Raw genomic sequence first — 21,835 nt, forward strand, 5'->3', positions numbered from 1 at the left:
TTTTTTTTTTAAATTGACTTGCGCCAGGTCTTAGTTGCAGAATGTGGGATCTAGTTCCCTAACTAGGGATCGAACCCAGGCCCCCTGCATCGGGAGCACAGACTCTTAGCCCACTGGACCACCAGAGAAATCCCAACAGCTACGCTTATAGGTGTAATAAAGTCCAATTTTAGATTCAAAACTATTTTATTCTTTAAAATTCTGTTTTCACCTACTAGACTGATTTTGCAACCCACGAATGCAGCTGACTTGCCGCTTCAAAAACCCTGCTCTATTGAGAAAGCCGCTTAAACTGACACCAGTTTGCAAGTCTGAGTGTAAAAGGAGGCAGGGCCAAGCTGGATCTTTTAAGGCTCATAATAATGATTTGTTTACTTGCACAATGTGTGTTTCCTAGGTCACACCAGCCTGAGGGGAAAACTGGGATCAGAACTACGGCACAGGCTGTTCTCGCTCTCTCTGCTTTCATCAGTTCTCTCAGAATTGCCAGCCCCTCCTCAAAGACCCTTTCCAGTTTCTGAGGATGCCAGGGAACATTGCACATGCGCTCTCGGACATCTTCATTTTCCTTTCTTTTGCTTAGGCTCCCTGCTGGGATCATTTGCCACTTCCTATGTCTGTGGGCCTCTCAGTACTGTGGGACGCTAAGCATGAGTTGCTCCTGGTGGAAAATCCAATGATTTGGGTGATGTCTGAGCCACGGGCCTGGATGGGGACACGGTTGGTCTCATTTCTCTATAGCAGCTCTGGGTGCCAGAACACGGTGTTTAGTCTCATACCGCCCATAAGCAATGCCATGATACCCACCAAACTAGAGAAAACACTGTCTGTTACAGGGATCCCAGAGTAGATTCTTCTTGTACATGTATGCTCAGTCACTCAGTCATGTCTGACTCTTTGCGACCCCATGGACTGTAGCCTGCCAGGCATCTCTGTCCATGGAATTTTCCAGGCAAGAATACTAGAGTGGGTTGCTATTTCCTACTCCAGGGGATCTTCCTGACCCAAGGATCGAACACACATCTCTTGTGCCTCCTACACTGGCAGGTGAATTCTTTACCACTGCTCCGCCTGGGAAGCCCAGATTCTTCTTGCACCCTCAAAATTACACATGTTCAAGGGCAATGGGTTAAAGAAAAAAAAAACCTCCATCCAACGTTCATTCATAACCACCTTCTTTTTGTCCAGCCCTGGCTCTTACCCTTGGACCAAGCTTGGTGCTCCCAAACTGGAAGGGAATTCTTTCTTCCCGAGGAGGCTTTTTGGTTCCTTCACGTGTAGAGGCTCTTGGCAAGACCACAGTCTGTCATCCTGCTGGAAAGTGCCTGCTTCCTAGAGTGAACATATACTTAAGATAAACTCATTTGCATTTGAGAGCTTGGCTTCCCACATTTGGAAGTCACAGGTTCAGAATTCAAGTCCCACTGCAACAATGACAGTGATGATGGCGATGACAGATCATCCCCATATATCAGACCCCATGCTGAGCACTTTAAATACATTATTGTCTCTCATTCACTCCACAGCTTTACGTGTGGGACTTCCCTGGTGGTCTAGTGGCTCTATGCTCCCAGTGCAGGGGACCTGGGTTCCATCACTGGTCAGGGCACTAGACCCTGCCTGCTGCAACTAGAGACCCCAAGGGCCACAACTGAGACCTGGCGCAGCCAAATAAATAAATCAAATATGTTTTTTAAAAAACCAACTTTATATGATACGCACTATTAAATACACTCCCCATTTTACTGGGGAGTAAAACTGGCCTAGAAAGCTGAAATAGCTAGCGCATGGTCACGTGGCTGGCCAAGTGCAGAGCCAGCCCTGGCATCCCTCAGCTACTGCTCCAGAGCTGGGACTGGGCAGGGAGCCGGCCTTGGCCAGGCCTCCCCCACCTTCCTGGGCCTCCTTCCAGCTCTGCTTTCATCCTTTCTAGGCACCTCTCCCAAGGCACCCCCGTCATGCACAGGTGGGTTGCCAAAACTTATATAAACTTCCAAGCTGGAGGAAACCCCTCTCAGGGAGGGAAGCATCTACCCTCCCACTTCCCATCCCCTCTCCGTGTCCTACCAAGGCTTCCCGGAGGAGGGCAGGGAAGCTTGGTCAGCAGTAGGAGCTCCTCCCCAGGCCCCTCAAGACATCACTCTTGCAACAACCTGCCCTCCTCTCACTAGTTCCCTCCTTAGACCAATTCTGGCGCCTGGAATGGTTCCTCCTTCCTAAAAGAATACCAGTTATCTGTATTACACAGTTCAGTTGGTGCCTCATCTCGGTGGGTGTTTTAATTGAATGGGGAATTCAAGTCTGAGCTTTAAATGCCATACAAAAAGAAAAAGTTACTGTCTTTTCAGAATGCCCATTGTCATTTGTCCTTAGAACAGCCCCCTCACCCCCCGCTATGGTCCTTTTTCCACTTGAACTGACAAACTGAACCACCAGATAAATACAGCTGTGAAGTGAAGTTATGGCAATGCTTTCCTTCCCTCATTCATTTGCCCTCCCAGCTTAACCAAGTCAGACATGAAAGATTGCTCACCCTTTCATATCTACAGAGTACAGAGCCAGGGGCTGATCAAGCCATCTTGATAGTGTGATACATTTGATAGTGAAACGAAGGGAGGGAAGGATCCTGTTTCCCCACAAAAGAAAGAAAGTGTAGCCTTTCAGTCCTGTCTGACTCTTTGCGACCCCATGGACTTTAGCCCGCCAGGCTCCTCTATCCATGGACTTCTGCAGGCAAGAATACTGGAGTGGGTTCCCATTTCCTTCTCCAGGGGATCGAACCTGGGTCTCCTGCATTGCAGGCAGATTCTTTACCATCTGAACCATGCCTACAGGGATCAGTTTAACTAAATACCTGCCAGAGGTTCACCCCACAGTGTGGTGGCCCTGCCACTCATTGTCCTTGTGACCCCTCAGGACCTCAGTTTCCCTATGCAGGGATTGGAGCTGAGAACCCTGAGGTCCTAGAAAGTTCTCAGGGTCTTTACTTTATCACTACCAAATGCATCACTTACAAGTCAGAGAACTTAAGGTGTAGGTGATTGTTTGACTAAAAACCATCTTCTATAACCATTTTTGCCACATAATTATTCCACGGAGCAAGTTACCACTGTGCACTTGAAGCAGGATTCAGTTTACAAAAATCTGACTTGCAGCCAATTTTTCAGTGACACTTTTACTGTTTCAAGTGGGGCTTGCCCCCTGGGTCACCGTTTCTAAAATCACTGTGATAAACTCCCCCTCTCCATGGAGCCTGGACAGGGAAGCAAGAGTAAGATGCATTTCAAAATCATTACTTCTTGTGGACTGGGTTCTTTCTTTTCTTGTTTTGTGGAAAGGAAAAAACCAAAAAACCATATTTACATGTGCTCCTTCACCACCACCACCACTCCCCCACCTCCCCCCCACCCCCACCTCCAAACTGATTTAATGAAAGCAACCTACAGGTCCTTTAGAAACACAAACCAGATTCTATCCCGTCTGCCTAGAACTCTGCAGAGGTACCCTCGGTCCTCTGGGTGGCAGCCAGGCCTTCGCAGATGCTGTCTGCTCACCTGGGATGCTCCCGCCAACCCTTTCTATCATGCCCCTTACCTTGCAAGTCAGCTCCATCATTGCCTCGGGAATTGACCCTGACCTCCTTCATGATAACCGTGAGGAGCCGTTTGGAATTTCTTGGGATGAGCATGTCTCGACCATGGGGAGCCTCCGTGCTCTGGCTGTTCATGAGGGCACGCTGGTTGTACGTGGTGGTCTGCACCGTGCTATCCAGGCACTGGATTCCCTCCTGAATCTCTCCCTTCGTGGAGCCTGCAGTCTTCTGGGTAAACAGACAGCAATCAAATAGGGGAATGACCATGACTGCCACCACCCTCCCTTCACAGAGCTTACCGAGAAGTAAATGAGGGGTTTGTGCTCTCTACGATGAGAAGGAAAGGGTGGACTGTCAGTGACTTAAGCTCTGTGTAGGGTGAGTTTAGGTCATGACTGCACCTTGGCTTACATAGTCCATGTACTCCTTTCAGTCTGAAAAGCTGAGAGAAAAAGGATGGTGGACCGACATCCCTGGCCAGCTATGCCAGCTTAAGGGATGGTTGCCCACCACGTGGAAAGAGGCCCAAGCATCTATTCCTTACCCTAAGTGCCTCCCCAGGCACATAGATAATACCTCTCTGCCCCAAAGCCTGGGCTCTTGTTTAAATGAATTTCCTTCTCCAAGAGTGCATCCTCTTTCCCATCACGTGGGACAGTGGCATCCTATAATTTGGATTTAATGTTTGTAATATATATGGAACATCTGTACTGTCGCACCCATTGTACAGATCCAGAGACACCATCAGCTAGTTCACAGCAGAATCAGACCCTCAAAAGCCTGGTCTGTGGCTCGTAGGCTGGCATTTTTCCCACCCCTGTCTCAGCCTCCCAGACTCAGCCAGACCTTTTCCAGAGCCCTGGAAGCCCAAGTCGGCTGCCTCCTGCTGGCAGGGACTTCCTTCCAGGCTTCTGGTTCTAGTGCTGAAGAAGGGGGAGTGTGAGATGAGGAGGGGGTGTTAAGACACAGAGGCAGTCAGTGCTTCCGTCTCCCTCCTTCACACGGGAGAAGGGAACGGCTCACACATGGGGGAGGGTGGATATGAAAATCAATAATTTATGACAGTGAAGTGTCAGAAAAGTATTTACTCACATTCATTCCCTGAAAGTCACATTCTCCATGTGTTGTTTGTCTTTCAGCGACGGCATCACTCAGGTGGACTCAGCAAGAAATACCAAGGTTTTTAGCCAAAGGTTGCAGAGGGAGAGTTTCATTTCACTTCATTTTTCCAGCCAGGGCTGGCTCCGAAGCTGGTTTTTCTTACTAGGTTGTTTGCCACACGGAAAAGCAAATTCCCAGAGGTTTCCGAGATTGCTGAGATCCCAGGCAAGATGACTGCTCCCACCCACCCGCCCACCCACCCACTAATAAGACATAATGCCGTCCTATTTTTGGTAACAATTAAAGGGCCTCCCGGTGCAAGCAGAAAGCTGTTTATTCTGTTACATCACTTCGCTTTGCCTTCGAAGGCTGGTCTGTGCTCTGTGTTTTCGTGGTGATGCAAGTCTGCTCTCTCCTCCAGCCGTTGGGTCCCTCCCATCTCGCAGCACCTCACAGGTCTCTTCCCCAGCAGTGCCTCGCTGGAGCCAGGAGCGGCTCACGAATCAGCTGCAGGTCCCTGTTTTGAAAAGCAGAGAGACAGAGGCAAAGGAAAAGGGTGGACTCTTATGTGACCTGATCTTAGAGCAAGACAATCACCATCTGAATTCCAGAAGCCCTGTTCATGTTTGGGGATATTTTTTCGACTGCATGGAATCAGAGAGAAGCCAAAGGATGGGAAATGCCTGCATCCCCCTGAAAAGAATTGCTTATTGCCTATGTCTCTTATCTGCGCTTCTGCTGACTGAGGGGAAGAAACCAGCAAAGCCAAAATGCCCTGCCGTGTGTACTTGTACCAAAGATAATGCCTTATGTGAGAATGCCAGATCCATTCCACGCACCGTTCCTCCTGACGTTATCTCATTGTAAGGCCCGTAAGCATTTTGATATCTAATTTACGATTTAAAAATTCCAGCCGATGTATTTGGGTCTTTGTATGTATTGGTAAAAGGGCATGGGGAGAGTGATTCCTCTTGCACGCCTGGCTGTTTGACAGAGCTAACAGTCTGCTGCATTTAGAAATTTTGATTCTTAATAGCTGCTACAGAACATGCTTAGATATCTTCCACTCCCCGAACATTATTATGAGAAACCTGCAGCAGATTCATGCCTCCTACTTCAGCTGGCAAGGCACAGTATCATACTTCATGAAATAGTGTCAAATAATGACTGTTTTGCTAAACCGGATTAACATAAGGTTTGTTCTGTGTTTTGTGTGTGTGTGTCTTTGTGTGTGTCTGTTTGTTGTTTTGTTTTGTTTTCTTTCAGATCCTTTGTGAGATCTGGTTTTACTGAAATCTCCGAAGGGAGTTTTTTATTCACACCATCGCTGCAGCTCTTGTGAGAAATATTTATATCATGACTATTTTTAATATAGCATATATTTAGATAAGCCCTCTAGTAAAATTATCTCAATATTAATTTTGTCAAATGTGATTATATTTCTGGAGAGGAAAAGAATGATCAGTAAAGTGAGAGGTAGATGGGCTTGTTTGCGACCTGACACCAGTGTGCAGGTTGACGCTTGCAATGGTAAATTTGCTAACCTGTAATGCCGGCTACTCTCATGGCTATTTGTGAAGTTGTTGGAATGTTGTAACAGTGATCCTCACTTCAGTCTCCCCTTTTACTTTCATTTTTGACTTGGGAACTTTGGTTATTTTACCCTGGAGTTTCCGAATTAGTCAATACAGAACCCAGCATAACATATGCGCTCAAGATGTTGTCCTGGGAGACCTGGGGCGGCTGCTACTCTGTATGATTTACCATGTGGGGAAGAAAAATCTCAGTTCTTTCTAGGTAATTCCTTAAAATATTCATTCTTGAGTGACTGCTTTCTAATCTCACCTGATTTATAACTCATCTCCTTATAAGGAGGGAAAGAAAATATTAATATAGGATAGTGCAAAGGATTAGTCTTTGCTATGTGCTTTGAGATAGCCATGAGGGAACCACATATTCAATCTATGTCTGAAAATAGTCAAAAAATAATATTTGACTAAGAAATTAGATCTTTCCACAGGCATAATGTAACACGGATAACTTGTTCTCATTTGTAATGTTTGGCAGCTGGAGTGCTAGTTCTCAGAGCAGGACCGCACAGGGGGCAAGAGGTCCCCTGGTGCTCAGGTGTCAGGCCACAGAGTGGCTTGTCATTACCGGTTCCAGGGGGGGAAATCAGCCAATTGTCCATCAACTGAGTTGTGGTTATCTTAACTGCATGATCCAGGACTCAAGTTTTTTTGCTTGTTTGTTTTGTTTTAGGGTTTTTGTTTTCTTACCTTACTTGGCCATTTTGGCTATTTGAAGTTTTACATACGGAGAGGCAAATTGCATGGATTTGAAATGAGAGAGATCTGTATGTAAATCTCACTCCACCACTCCCTAGAAGCTAGACATGTAATTGTGTGCAAATGACTAAATCTCTCTGAGCCTCAGTCTTCTCATCTGTAAAATGGAGGTGATGACACTTTGAAAGGTTGTCATCAGAAATAAATGAGATTTAAGTAGATAAAATGCTTGGCATAGGATATGACAAGTGGTTACACATTTTATAAATGGTAGGGTTTTAACTTTTTACATGAAGCTAAAAAAGCTAGAAAAATCACTTAATCTATTGTTTTGTCTATATGAAATCCCCAAACTGATTTGACTATTCCATTTTGCAAACCTGATCAAGTGTTTTGACATTATGTAATAATGTTGACTAATATCCTTCTTCTAGCTAATGTCTTTGAATGATTAATAATTGAGTAGAATATTCCTAAGTGATTATCTGTTTGACTGACAGCTAATAGTTGATTAGGGCAATGAACAAATTAGTTTGTTTAGTACATCAAACAAATTAAAAAAAGAGGCAAAGTCATCAGTGCTGGGACCCTTTCATAGGATAAGAACTGGTTGTATGTGAGAAAGTGATCGATTGTGACTATGTTATTATTTGTCAAATACGCAAATGGCTCATTTTAAAAGCATCCTTTTGATGGACTGAGGCACTTCTCTCTTCCCAGGATAATTAAATAGATCAGTTCAAGAAGTGTCATTTGACACACACTACTAACAACATCGGACGGTTGTTAGTTGTGACACAGAACAAACACCTGGATTGATCGACCTCATCAGTTAGCATCTTTCCACTTTGTTTCCGCTGGGTGGACCCAGCCTCAGCAAGCACAGATGCTGGACAATGTTATAGAAATAGTTACCGGCTGCTGCAGGGTAATGTGATTACACGTATTTAGAATCACAGAGGGAAGCCAAGGAACTGGTTTTTAAATAGCCCGCACCGAGTGTGTGTGCCATGCCCCTGCGTTCCATGCTCCGAGTTCCTATGGAACATTCCAACCCTTATTTCTAAAAGCAGTTCAGGTTTCAGAAATAACAAAAGGGCGAGTAATTTTTGCCCTGGATGTCCTTACTTAACTCACATTGGCTAAACTCAATACAGCAGGGGTCAAAGTTTGTCTCTAATCTCCAGGATTCTGTTTCCTAAAGATTTTGCTCCCCATTCTTCCTGTCCAATGTTCTCTGTTTCCTCCTGTCCTTGGGAAAGGGTCTAATAAGTGCATTTTCACTGAGGAGGAAATAAATGAAAAGGCTCCAAGTATGAATAATGCCATAATCATAACAGTGGAGGGAATGCATACTTCGCAGACACAAAGAGTTCTTCTGTGGGACGGGGCCATCCAGTGCCCTGAAAACTCCCCACTGGAACATGGAGACCCAGGGGTCTGATTTCCTTTGCACGACCTTTGCCATCAGACCAGCCATTGCTTGGGGTTTGCAATGGATTTGCTGCTGGATCCCACCAGCCATTGCTTGGGGTTTGCAATGGATTCTAATAGCATTTGTGACCGCAGATTACCAAACAGACCTGTCACAGTTTGTGAAGAGATAAGCTTCTGAATCAATTCTGCTCCATTGATGTCCAAAGGCAGTTGGTTTCTTGCTCAGTTGTGGAAAAAGAAAAGACCCATTCCCATCACCCACCCTAAAAGTCTGATAATTTCATTATGGCCCCAAATGCTTTTTCAGACCTTCTGCAGAAGTCATGATGAAAAGTACTTTGTGAGATGTCAGCCTGGGGTACTGAGGGAAACAGACGCAATGCCTCCTTAAGTTACATGTTCTGGGGGAGAAGATCCTGGTAGGCTGTGGCTGGCAATGTGTGTCAGAGAACAAGAAAAACAAAAGCCCACACTCTGTAGAGAAGAGAGAAAGAATAAAATTATCCAATGAAATTTCGTCAGATTAATTATATGAGCCTTTTTTTTAAAAAACACCTATGGTTTTAAACAACAGCAAAAAAAAAAAAAAAAAAAAATCTTTCCCCAGCAAATGTAATTCCATTCATGTTTTCCATAGGCCTGCTGTGAAACTTAACCAATGGGAATGATTATTCATTCTAGTTTGCTTTCAGTGAGAGGGAGTGGTACTTGTAGTGAATGGAATTTACAGAAATGTGTTTTCACACTGGACAGCCCTGTTCTCAACCACAGACTAAAATCCCCAATGATATGGGCTCATTACAGAAGTAAAATTCAAATTTAAAGTATAAAATGTGAACACATTGCCATTTGTTCATAAAATTTTTAATAAACTAAAGCTATCTAATAGAACTCTTCAGAGAGTTCTATTTGCAGGGAGTAACAGGGTTCAGTTAGTATCATGCACACACACAAAATCTTTATATAAGAAATCAGGGTAGCTGGAAAATATTCTATGTATTCCAATGAAGTCTGATCTTGTTTGAAGCAATAGAACTGATCCCTCTGTGGGGGGGAGGATATAATCATTTCTTTTATTAATCAACACATAAATATATAGTTCATAAGAAATCAAAACCCAAAAAACCTAGAAGTAAACAGCATGAACAAGACAAATAATAAGTCCATCCTTACTTTAATTTTATCAGTTAGTTCTTAAAAATATTATTTGTCCAGGGAAAAACATCCATAGCCTATATCACCTTCACAGTGATTGGCCTCTTTATCTATTTCTCTTTACATGACAAGTGTTAAGAAACATTTCATGACCTTCAATGATTACTCAAGCCAAACCTATCAGCTAAGAGGGCTTCTAGAGGAATCACTGCTTGTGGATGAGTATGGTTTGGTTTGTGCCCAGGTGATGGCCTACAATGGACCAAGAAGTAAAAATTTCAATCATCTGGGCTGTTTTGTCTACAATCTGACCAGTGACCCATATCTCTGATTTTTAACTTCTTACTGAATCGTTGTGACTGTGCACGCAGCCCTGTATAACAAATGTTTTCTCTGAAAGCGTATTTCATCCTCTCAATTATTCAACCAGGAAAGTTAGGAGTTAGCTCTTCAGGTCCACTTTCAACAGGAAAAGCCCCCCATCAAACTGCATAAGAATCTGCCATCTCCTCTTGACCCCAGGACCATGATCCTAACTGAGGCTGCAGTCGCTGTTCCACAGGCTGCTGGGGGAGGTTTTACACTGGCCCCCCGGCGTCTGGACCCCCTTCCTCCCCACCTCCATTAGCATTACCTTCCTGAAGTGCAGATCTCACCCTGATACCCTCATGCTTGGAAGCCTTTAAAGGCTCCCTAGAAACAGAGAAACATCTGAACATCTGAGTTAGTATTAATAGAGTTTGGCTATTTGTCTAGGGTCATCTCTCATAGTAGCAATAGCACACACACACACACTCACCACAAGCTCCATCCATGCCAGCCTGAAGTACCTCATTCCCTGACCTCTATTTTCTCAAGTTCTACAGACTTTTCTGATGCTTCTAATTCTTCCCATCATTTTTAGAGCTATTTGTATCTGCCCTTGTCTCTAACAGAGGGTTCTCAATAGCCATGGTCCTAGAAAGGATGTTATAAGCTTAGATTAAGATTTTGCTTATTATATATTTGTTGAATTCAATTCATATTTTCATAGATTTTATACTAGAGACTTCTGTCTTCCTATCAGTAGTTTCAGTTATGTTCACACTTCCTTTTGTTTGATATATGCGATCAGATTTCACACGAGCCAATAGTGTGGAGGTCTGGAATGTGGGCTGAACCAAAAGAAAGTGTGAAGAGGTATTTGCTCATGACCTTATGATGTCAAACTTCTTCAACAGATGTTTCCAGTGTACCAGAACTTAAAAGACAAAGCATCCAGAATCTTTCTTTAGACCCACTGCCTGGATCCCTTTTGTCTCCCTCTGATTTCCTCTAGGTCTTTGACAAGCACAGACTCTTATTTGCCACCCTGGTTGTCTCTCAGGTTGGACTAGCCTCTCTCCTGTGAAAGGTCAAACTCCCCTTTTATCTGGACATCCAAAGAAAGATGCTGATTAAGCATTATTAAGATGGAAACCAAATTTGTGAACACAAAGATAGTTTCCTTTTTATTTACAGTGGCTTAGCTAAAACAAGTGTTTATTAATTGTATAGCTGCAAGCAGTAACAAAATGAAAGCAGAAGCCTCCCATTTCAGCAAAAGCTTTTTGGGATTCTCCTGTGCAACAGGCACAGCACTGGGCTTTGTGGGAGACACACAGATGGGTGCCAGCTCTCCCTCCCTGCTTTGACATGGCAGCTCCAAGTTGGAGGTGAGCCCTAAAGAGGTAAACTCTATTTTGCCTGTATTTAAAGGTATGATAAAGTAGTCTTGATAAGCTCTCTCATTTTGTTCAAAATGGTACTCAGTTGATTGGTGATGATGGTGACTCTTGCCCACTGTTGAGCTTATGGCTGAGAGAGGCTACGTTACCGGCCTCTATTAATACAAAGTGGGCAATAATCATAGTACCTGTTATACAGGATGATAGCCAGGATTAAATGAAATAATACATGTAAAGCACTTGAACAGTTCCTATAATTCAATAAACATTAGCTTTTATTATTTGTTCTGAAAATCACTTTAATTTGAATGACCATAACATCAGATTAGCATCGGATTGTATAGGCTGGGTTTGCCTACAATGCTAGCTTTAAAATTTCATTGTTCTACACATAGGTCTGCATCAGAACTTGCTAAGAAATCTTTCTTCAAATACTTCTCACAAGAAAGGTGAACTATTTACCCTTCTGAGGATGGGAGGGGAAAGAGGAAGCAGAATCCTCTCACTCGTGAAAAAAACAACTGGCACCATATTTTGTAAACACGTCAGGTTTTATTAAAAATAATTAACACTGGCCAGTCTTAAGATGAGTAGTTCTGTGATAAGATGGAGAGAAACCTGAAGTAGAGATCAGGAGACATGAGACATGGTTTTGAAATACAGTTCAGACAGTAAAGGACTGTGTGACCAAGTATCCCTGGGTTTCAGATTTTATATGTGTGAAATACCAGAGATAGATTAAAACATGGTTCTCAAACTCAAATGCCCGATGGGGGTTGGGATGATAAGGTAAATGAAAGAAACAGTTGAGTATAGACAACAGGGAGTGGTAGTGACGGGGGTTAAACCAGAGAAGACACGTCTTACCTAAAAATGAATCTTCAGTTCCAACTGATTATTGCTGATGAGAATGTGCTACATGAAGATGGGTCATATTTTTTTAATTTTCAGAAGAAGGCAGAAATCTGGAGGTAGATTTTTAAACAGAATAAAGACCAAACAAAACACACATAACTGGCATTTTTGAGACCTTCATGTTCAATTAACTTACGTTTCTTTCTGCTTAAAAATGCTATTGTATTCTGTTCTACTAACAGGGTACTTTAATATAATACAGAAAATGACCTTGTTAAGGAAATGGAAAAAATGTATTGTATCAGTTCTAACAAACCAGTAAATTAGATTGTTTAATGAAAGAGCTTCACATTATGAAATTGGCTATTATAAAACTATTAGTAGAATAATAATGTAGTTCCCAATTTCCCAAGCAGGTCCATTGGGACTTTATCAGGACCCCCCATGGTGGCTGATGATAAAACAGTTTCAATATCCCTCCCACTGGGCAAGGACTGGAAAGGAATTGTTGAGGCCATTTAAATGGCAAGATGACAGGTGTTCACCTGTGTAAAATGTGATTAAAAAGCAATGAGCCTTTATGGGGGACTTCCCTGGCAGTCCCGTGGTTAAGACTTCACCTTCCAGTGCAGGGGGTGCAGGTTCTATCCCTGGTGAGGGAGCTAAGATCCCACATGCATCTTACGGGATAAAACCAAAACATAAAACAGAAGCAAATTGTAACAATTCAGTAAAGACGTTAAAAATGGTCCACATAAAAGAAAATCTTAAAAAAAAAACAAAAACCCGAGCCTTTAAAAAATAAACAGACTAGAATTTATATATACAAGTAACTCTTGACTTTCAGAGAATTCCTTACAGGAGATCAGAGATTCCTCCTAACTTGGCTTCTATAGCTAAACATTGCTAGATCTTTGAGAATTGTCTTCATTGCCAGTTTGCAAGTCATACAATAAAATCAGGCAAAGTTTTGTTAGGGGACATTTGTCACTTGTATTGCTTGGTGCTAAGCACTTTATCTGTCTCATTTTTTATTCATTGTCACAGTAACCCTGTGAGGAAGTGTGATTATGTCCATTTTGCAGATTAAGCACTGAGTCCTAGAAGAGTCAGGTAACCTCTGTGACGTCACACCTCTCGTAAGAGGTAAAGTCGGAGTTTAAACCCACATCCTCACTTTTACCTACATCTGTCTACTTCCTCTTGAACATGAATAACTGGGCTTAACTTTGCACAGTTTTGTTCCCCAAATCAAACCCCCTCTCAGAGGGTCAACTTTTGCCATTAATGAGGATATTCTGAGGACTGTGTCCTGATCCCTGGAGACAATCACTGAAAAAGAGTTTCAAAAGCCCTTTGAAAGGGTGGCAGCGTTGCTGGCAAGAACATGGAGTATCCCTAGGATTCAGCTCTTATTGGTATGTGTAGGCTCTAGTCTCCCAGCTTTAAAAAAGAGAGGGACAGAGACACAGAAAAGGGCAAATGACAAAGAACTTATATACTTTAAAGTTATACCTTAGACCAATGTTTTCTCATCTTGTGTCCTGTGGAACATGTGTCCTGAAAAAAAAAGTTCTGTGCTCAAATAAATTTGGGAAACTGCCCTTTCTATTCATGCTTGGCTACTCACAATGCACCTTGGCTTAGAAAACCTCTGGAATTTCTTTTTGTTGTTTTCCTTTTCTTAACCTCCAATAGGATACTGGGAATCTACACTTTTGGTGTTCATTTTATTTATTAGCTTAATTATGAATACCCTACCTTGCTCTCAAGAGGCTTGCTAGCAGAACTTAGGCAGGTAGAAAGAATCTCATCTTAAAGGATACATTAAACCATCTGTCTCCATATAAGGAGTGACTCAGACAGCTTTGCTAGTGTGGATTCATTGAGTGTGATTTTCTTTGAATGTGCCTCACTGCCAAGCTCTCCACCTGATCAGGCAGCGTGTGTGGCACACACGGCTTCTCTGGGGACCTCCTAGTGGATGTTTCATCCTTCAGAGTAAGTGCAATTATCACTTGCAGCCGGTTCAATAGAAAAAAGCCCCGTAAGCTTGAATTTATGCTCTCACTATTTTTGTTTTAAGAGGGCTTCCTCAAGCTATTTCAGACGGCTAATCCAGCATTTTCCTGGGTATATTCATTGTAGTTAAACTCAATGATAAAAGGATCCCATTATCAATAAGATAGGGAAACTGTGTATTCAAATCCCTTTTGAAGAGTCTCAGTTTACTTATGGATAGGAAGATTCATGTAATTAGGAACCTCAGTTAACTTCACTTACCCAATTTACATGAATTTGTTTTTTTCCTCTCTTGTTGTTCATGTAAAACCTCCCAATCGCATGAAGGCCTTGTGTTCCCCACACTCTGGGAACTACCAGGCAAGGCTAATCTAGATTTGTAGCAGATCTGGGATCTGCTGGGACTAAAAAGAGGAAGCAAAGCCTTGCCCCTGACCATTATGACTGAGCACAGAATCCCAGCTCTGCCAACTACAAGCTTCAAAGTACTTTACCACTCGCACCTCGGGTTTCTTTGTATCTTAGATGGAGACTATAAAGCGTATATTATAGTGTTCACTGGAGGATTTAAATGAGTTGGGACGACCCAGAGGGATGGTATGGGGAGGGAGGAGGGAGGAGGGTTCAGGATGGGGAACACATGTATACCTGTGGCGGATTCATTTTGATATTTGGCAAAACTAATACAATTATGTAAAGTTTAAAAATAAAATAAATAAAAAAATGAGTTCCTAGTAGCAATCTGATAAAGATGAGGTTTGGCATACAATAGGCTTTAAATGGCACCCCACTCCAGTACTCTTGCCTGGAAAATCCCATGGATGGAGGAGCCTGGTAGGCTGCAGTCCACGGGGTCGCTAAGAGTCGGACACGACTGAGCGACTTCACTTTCACTTTTCACTTTCATGCATTGGGGAAGGAAATGGCAACCCACTCCAGTGTTCTTGCTTAGAGAATCCCAGGGACGGGGGAGCCTGGTGGGCTGCCGTCTATGGGGTCGCACAGAGTCGGACACGACTGAAGTGACTTAGCAGCAGCAGGCTTTAAATAAAATTGAAGTCCCTTCTTCTTTGTTTTTTAGGAGCAGGGAAATAACAGACCACATATATAAACTGCATCGGGAGGGTGGGCTGTGACTAGTTTTGCCAACTCTTAGAAAGGAAAAATTTGATTATTCTGGAATGAAAGATAATGAACTATAAAACCAAAGGGGTGGATCTATGCTCAGATCAAATCCATGCTCAAATGTGCAGGCTAAGAATACTCCCCCAGGGAATCCTTGCAAATCTAAAATCTACATTTTAAACCTGGCCCTGCTGCAGTCAAAAGTTGTGACCTTGAGTAAGTCACTCACTTTGTGGCCCTTGCTTTCCTCACCTGTAAACTGAGGAATTGAATCGCATATCTCTCTAGGCTGCACCCCACCGCCTCAGATTTACATGGAGCAAAATTAAGGCTATTTTCCATCAATCCAGATAGAAGAGGTCTACCTAAGGGTCCTCTGAGTTACACTGAAAATGTTTTCCAAGGATGAGAGTCAAAAAGAACATAACGTGCTCATATGTGATGCTTCCCATTTTAATGCTTTCCTATTTAAGAGCCTATTTAATATGTTCAAATGTAAAATTATTCACGTGGCACTTAGAATGTGTGCATTCAACTGAAGTGAATCATCAGCCTGTTATTAATTATCGTTCAACCAGCCCTGTTCTTTTGAATAAAGGAGAATGTTAGTAACAACTAGAAGGTATGAATCATTTAAGCATAGGCAGTTCTAAAAAGTTGGCCAGCCCTTCCAGCTGTGCCCTCAAATCTCTAACAACTGTAACGTGTGCATCTTGCTCTCTCATTTACATGTATGTGCACATATAAACATCAGGCACACACATGTATGCAAAATGTGCTTGCACACATTGCCCATGGCGCCCAATTCCCTAGATGAGGCTCATAACAGTTCTCTTAGGCAGATGGCAGTCTCACTGGGCCTCAGTTTCCCTCTCTGCGCAACTAATGTTCTTCACTAGATCTAACAGCTCTTCCAGCTCTGACATTTTATGTCTGGGCCGTTTGCTGAGATACTCTTTGGCAGAAGCATTGACGAGATGCTCTTATATATTATCTCACATAATTCTCAGAATCTTCCAGGAAGTCTTTTTGTTATTACCATTCCTCTTTTAATGGATGAAGAAATAGATTTACCTGCTTGATATACATGTACATAATAAAAGTGGCAGCTACAAGCTTAGAAACCAGATTCTCTATTTTGTATCTAATCAATGCCGTCTCTAAGCGATAGCCTGAGGCTGGCTGCTCACTCTTCTTCATCCAGAGTAGCCCTTACAGAGCGGAGATTGTATGGGAAAGCCCCCTAAAGCATCTCCCCTCCACAGCTGAAAGAATCTGCCTTGAGCTGTGAGACAAGATGCAGACCACTTGTGGCCAGCGTCAGTTCTGATGGAGTTAAGAGGTCACAGGTGACTAAAGGGAGTCTGAAGAAGTGTCATTAGAGCCAGGGAGCCAGTCTGGCTTGAGACAAGGGGAGATTTTCCCAGCAAGTTTACTCCTCCCATTCAACCCTCTGCAGACCTACCTACCCAAGACTCCCACTCCTCATGCAAAGCCCATGCCTATTCCTCCATGAATGAAGCCTGCAGCTCTACAAGCCCAGACTCACATATCTTTCTGGTTATTTGACAGCACAGAGAGCAGAAGCGATGTGCTCAAGGCCACATGGAGGATTTATGGCCAAGTGGGAAATAAGGCTCAGGCTTTGTGATTCCCTCTTCAGGGTGCTCCTTCCTGGTCCCTAGAAAAGGTGTGAAACCAGGGCAGGAAACTGCTTTAGCAGCCCTTTAGTCTTGGCATTGACACATGTCCCTGCCCAATCATTTCACTCTTGTAGACCCCCAGCTGGACATTGGGCAGCCTCAGCCTTGACCTCCTAATGTAGTTAGATCCTCATTCTGTGGTCCTCTGCTTCTTCCTTTTCTCCTCTACTGCTGACCTCAGCACACCAACCTCCATGCTAACCCTATCACACACTTCTCTGTTCCTTTTGAATTAAGTGCTTTTGTTCCTAGCTTTTCAACCAAGAACGTCCTAATAACCTGATGGCCTTGGTGTTCATTTATTGGTTATAGAGAGATGTGACCCACTCCTACAGACAGGTGAATGCAAGTAGTCAGAAGAGAAACTGGAGCTCAGGGTTGGCAGGCATTTTACAGATCTCATCCTCCTTAGTCCCAGGGCAATGTTAATTTTAACTCATGAAAACATTTAAAAAATATCATCAATAGGGAATTTTAAGAATATTATTCTAAATACTTGTTGAAATCAAATATGCAATTTTAAGAGACGTACTGGATGCTTTAAATAGAGGCAAAGTCATATTTCTAAATACTTTCATTTTAAATCAGAAAGAATAAAAATATATGAATTGAGCATGAAATAATACATCTTCTAAGGAACTCAAGAGAAAATAAATAATTAGCATATAAAATAATAAATTAGGAAACAGTAGGAATAGTAAGTAAATTCAAGATTTCTTCTTTGGAAAAACCCTATAAAATAGCAGATTTTTGAAGGAAGTAATATGTACACTCTGTCTATCAGATCTAGTCCCTTAAATCTATTTTTCACTTCTACTGTGTGGATCACAATATACTGTGGAAAATTCTGAAAGAGATGGGAATACCAGACCACCTGACCTGCCTCTTGAGAAATCTGTACGCAGCTTCCCTGGTCCCTAGAAGCAAAAGTTAGAACTGTACATGGAACAACAGACTGGTTCCAAATAGGGAAAAGGAGTATGTCAAGGCTGTATATTGTCACTCTGCTTATTTAACTTACATGCAGAGTACATCATGAGAAACACTGGGCTGGATGAAGCACGAGCTGAAATCAAGATTGCAGGGAGACATACCAATAACCTCAGATATGCAGATGACACCACCCTTGTGGCAGAAAGTGAAGAAGAACTAAAAAGCCTCTTGATGAAAGTGAAAGTGGAGAGTGAAAAAGTTGGCTTAAAGCTTAACATTCAGAAAACTAAGATCATGGCATCCGGTCCCATCACTTCATGGTAAATAGATGGGGAAACAGTGGAAACAGTGGCTGACTTTATTTGTGGGGGCTCCAAAATCACTGCAGATGGTGACTGCAGCCATGAAATTAAAAGATGCTTACTCCTTGGAAGGAAAGTTATGACCAACCTAGATAGCATATTCAAAAGCAGAGACATTACTTTGCCAACAAAGGTCCGTCTAGTCAAGGCTATGGTTTTTCCAGTAGTCATGTATGGATGTAAGAGTTGAACTGTGAAGAAAGCCGAGCCCCAACGAATTGATGCTTTTGAACTGTGGTGTTGGAGAAGACTCTTGAGAGTCCCTTGGACTGCAAGGAGATCCAACTAGTCCATCCTAAGGGAGATCAGTCCTGTGTATTCATTGTAAGGACCGATACTAAAGCTGAAACTCCAATATTTGAAGCTGACTCATTTGAAGACACCCTGATGCTGGGAAAGATTGACGGCAGGAGGAGAAGGGGACAACAGAGGATGAGATGGTTGGATGGCGTCACTGACTCAATGGAGCTGAATTTGAGTAAACTCCGGGAGTTGGTGATGGACAGGGAGGACTGGCATACTGTGGTCCATGGGGTCGCGAAGAGTCAGACACGACTGAGCGACTGAACTGACTGAACTGAATATGTACACACAAGTGGGAAAGGCATTAATTATTCAATGACAGGCTTTGGCAAATTTGAGTAAATATCTAGGAAGGAATCAAGGCAGTGTGTCACCTCACATCATAGATAAAAGCAAGCTCCAAATAAATTAGAGTTAAAAAAGAAAAGTTATAGAGGGAGGGTTAAGTAATATTTCATTAATATCAAGGTAGGAAGAAACACTTTAAGAATTACAGCAAAGAAAGAATATGCAATAGACATTGATATATTTTGTTAGAAATGTAAAATATCTGTATGCTAAAAATCATGATTCAAAAGGCAAATCATAATCAGTAGGGAAACATTCAGCATTAGATAAGAAAGGAAAAGAATAGGTATATCCTTAATAAATAAAAGATGCTTAGAAAGCAGCAAAAATTGTCAAAGGATGATTTCGTAGAAAAAGAAACAACTAACTATTGGTAAGGATGTGATAATAGGCATTTCTACATTCAGAATTGAATACATAGTGTGATACAAGTTAGTAATAAATGGAGACATAAAAACCATGTATAATGCAACAATGCCAACTTAAAAAATCTATTGTAAGTCTACTCTAAGGAAAGAAGTAAGGATATGGAAAAATACTTGCATGTGAGAGTAGTCATGGTAGTGTTCATAACGGTGAAAATTGGAATCAACAACAAAAAAGTTAAATCCTGAAATATTTATAATACAAGACTTACTCATCTGTTAACATTTTACATTGCAACTTCTCATAAGAGTTGCAATGAGGACAACTTGTCATAAGAAATTGTTCTTGAAAAAATAAGTACATGCAAAGGAGGACACAGAACAATAAAAATTATTATTCTAAGTTTATAAATTTTATAAATATATAAATGCATATATCATATAGGTATTATGTATATTCATATCTTTGAGTAGTATGGTGACAGTCATTTTTATTGTCTTCTCTAAGTTTTTCTGAGTTTTCCAGAATTTTTACACTGAGCCTATAGTATCCTTAAGCAGAATACACCAAACTGCATTCATATTTTTTAAATTCTTTTTTTTTTTAACTTGGAGTATAACTGCTTGACAATGTTGTGATAGTTTAGATTTTTTAAAATTCTTGACTTAAAAAAATAGTTGTTAATCTTACCGTGACTTTTAGGATACTTCTTTTGAATAATTAATTCCTTTTAAAAAAGGAATTATAATTTAATGAGATTTCTTAAATCCTCATAAGCTGAGCAGTGTTATTATAGTTGCCTATCGTAATGGGAATGGTGTGTCATTATGTGGTCCGGCTCCTGCTGAGAGACCACCCAGGGTGTGGAAAGGACAGTGGACCAGGAGTCTTGGGTCTTATGATCTTGGTCAAAGCTTTTAGCAGCCCTCTGGGCCAGTTTGCTCCTGTCAAACAGCTGTTAACACCTACTCTACCACTTTCACAGACTTGTTTCAAAGCCCTAATAAGAAAATGCAGCAGCATTTTATGAAACACTTATTCATGTTATTGTGGAGGCCACAATGATGATTTAAAGAATGAGCTATTGCCTGCACGGAATTGATAGTTGATGTGTATGGTTTTAAATCTGTTTCTTGGCAAGGAAACATACCAGGTGTCGCTAGTGGTAAAGAATACACCTGCCGATGCAGGAGACACAAGATATGCAGGTTTAATCCCTGGGTCGGGAAGATCCCCTAGAGTAGAACATGGCAACCCACTCCAGTATTCTTGCCTGGAAAATTCCACAGACAGAGGAGCCTGGCAGGTTACAGTCCATGGAGTTGCAAAAGAGTCAGACACAACTGAGCAATCGATTAATCTATGAATGGTCTTAAATCTTTCTTGGTAAGAAAACATACATGCCCTTCGTTGCAGAGGAAAACAATCCTCCCCACCCTTCCTATACTCCCTTGTTTTCATACTGAATTTATGAGACTGATGGCTAAGGTACAGAAAGGTCAAGGTGCAGCCTTGTGTCCACCCCCACCAACATTCTAGGGAACATTCTTGACTCTTCCCCTTCCTAAGAAGAAAGGAAGTGTCAGAGACCTCAAATGTTCCCACAGGCCCAGGGGCAGAGGACACATTCTACATTGTCCCTGAACAAACCCACAGGATGGCTGTTTGGCAAATCTATGGGGTGAGGTCTCTGATTTGGAGCTCAGGGTAAGGAGTTTGTTCAGACAATACATTGATCCCCACCCACCCCTCCGTGTGCTGCAGTTGTGAGGACAGTCGTCAAATCTGAGTTACGGTATCATGGACTCTTGCTACCTGTAGTTAGGGGCATGGGACAATCTACAGCATCTCTGTGTATCAGAGCTCCCATTCCAGCCACACCTGCTACTAGAAGCAGAGGTCCCCTTGGTCGCCACAGGTAAAGGAAGGCTACTGTAACTGACCAGAAAGTTTACCATATGCAGCCCTGGCTGCATGTAAGAGACACCTAGGGAGTTTTTAAACATCCCACGTTCAGGCCACATCACAGGTATAGAATTTAACCAGATTAACCAGAATCCTTGAGGGTGAGAACATGGTAACAGTATTTATAAAGCTCTCTAGGTGATTCCAAGTGAAGCTAAGATTGAGAAGCACAGGTCTAGGATCAAACATAGATCTGGGCATCTCCCTGATTCAGCCTCACACACACAGCCCTTTGTGAGGTCTCCTCCACATTCCGCTGTCTTCTGAGTGCACCCTGCACACAGAGCTGACTCAACCCTAAGGCATCTTTCCTCCTTCAGCTCCTCTGCTGGATGGTTCCATCTCTGTGATTCCAAATTCTCAAGAAGGGATTCATCTTTAGCCCAACTCACCTTTTTGAACCAGACTAGTTGGGCCATGGGATGCTGACTGACCTCAGGATCAGCTATTCTGGATGAGAAAAGGAGTCCTTCTTGTTCTAATAATTTAAGAAAAGTGATAGAAGTCATGAGGTATAAAACATGGCCACACAGGTCTGCCCCAGGTCTGTTGTACATCAAGATGAGGTGGGGTG

The 21,835-nt window shown here is 42.3% G+C and overlaps 1 protein-coding gene and 1 long non-coding RNA gene across 3 annotated transcripts in view; one reads left to right on the forward strand and one right to left on the reverse strand.

Moving 5' to 3' along the window:
- Window positions 1–4,821, reverse strand: LOC147344070 (uncharacterized). Its single transcript, XR_015155692.1, has 3 exons — window positions 4,685–4,821; window positions 3,595–3,820; window positions 1–1,332 (listed from the first exon to the last, which is right to left on the reverse strand). It is a non-coding gene; the product is annotated as an uncharacterized LOC147344070 (long non-coding RNA).
- Window positions 4,822–5,030: 209 nt separating this feature from the next.
- LGI1 (leucine rich glioma inactivated 1) overlaps window positions 5,031–21,835 on the forward strand; it is a 40,493-nt gene continuing 23,688 nt past the window's right edge. The window contains exons 1-2 of one of the 2 annotated variants that reach the window (XM_086378744.1): window positions 5,031–5,556; window positions 5,960–6,031. In XM_086378744.1, coding sequence (XP_086234870.1) covers window positions 5,342–5,556; window positions 5,960–6,031 — 287 coding nt within the window. In that variant the 5' untranslated portion in view covers window positions 5,031–5,341. The remainder of the gene's footprint in view (window positions 5,557–5,959; window positions 6,032–21,835) is intronic. The other variant, XM_086378746.1, reaches the window with a different exon arrangement.

The sequence above is a fragment of the Bos grunniens genome, chromosome 26, assembly GCF_055505025.1.
Source record: "Bos grunniens cultivar Pamir isolate PY7600 chromosome 26, Bosgru_T2T1.0, whole genome shotgun sequence".
Lineage (NCBI taxonomy): Eukaryota > Metazoa > Chordata > Mammalia > Artiodactyla > Bovidae > Bos > Bos grunniens.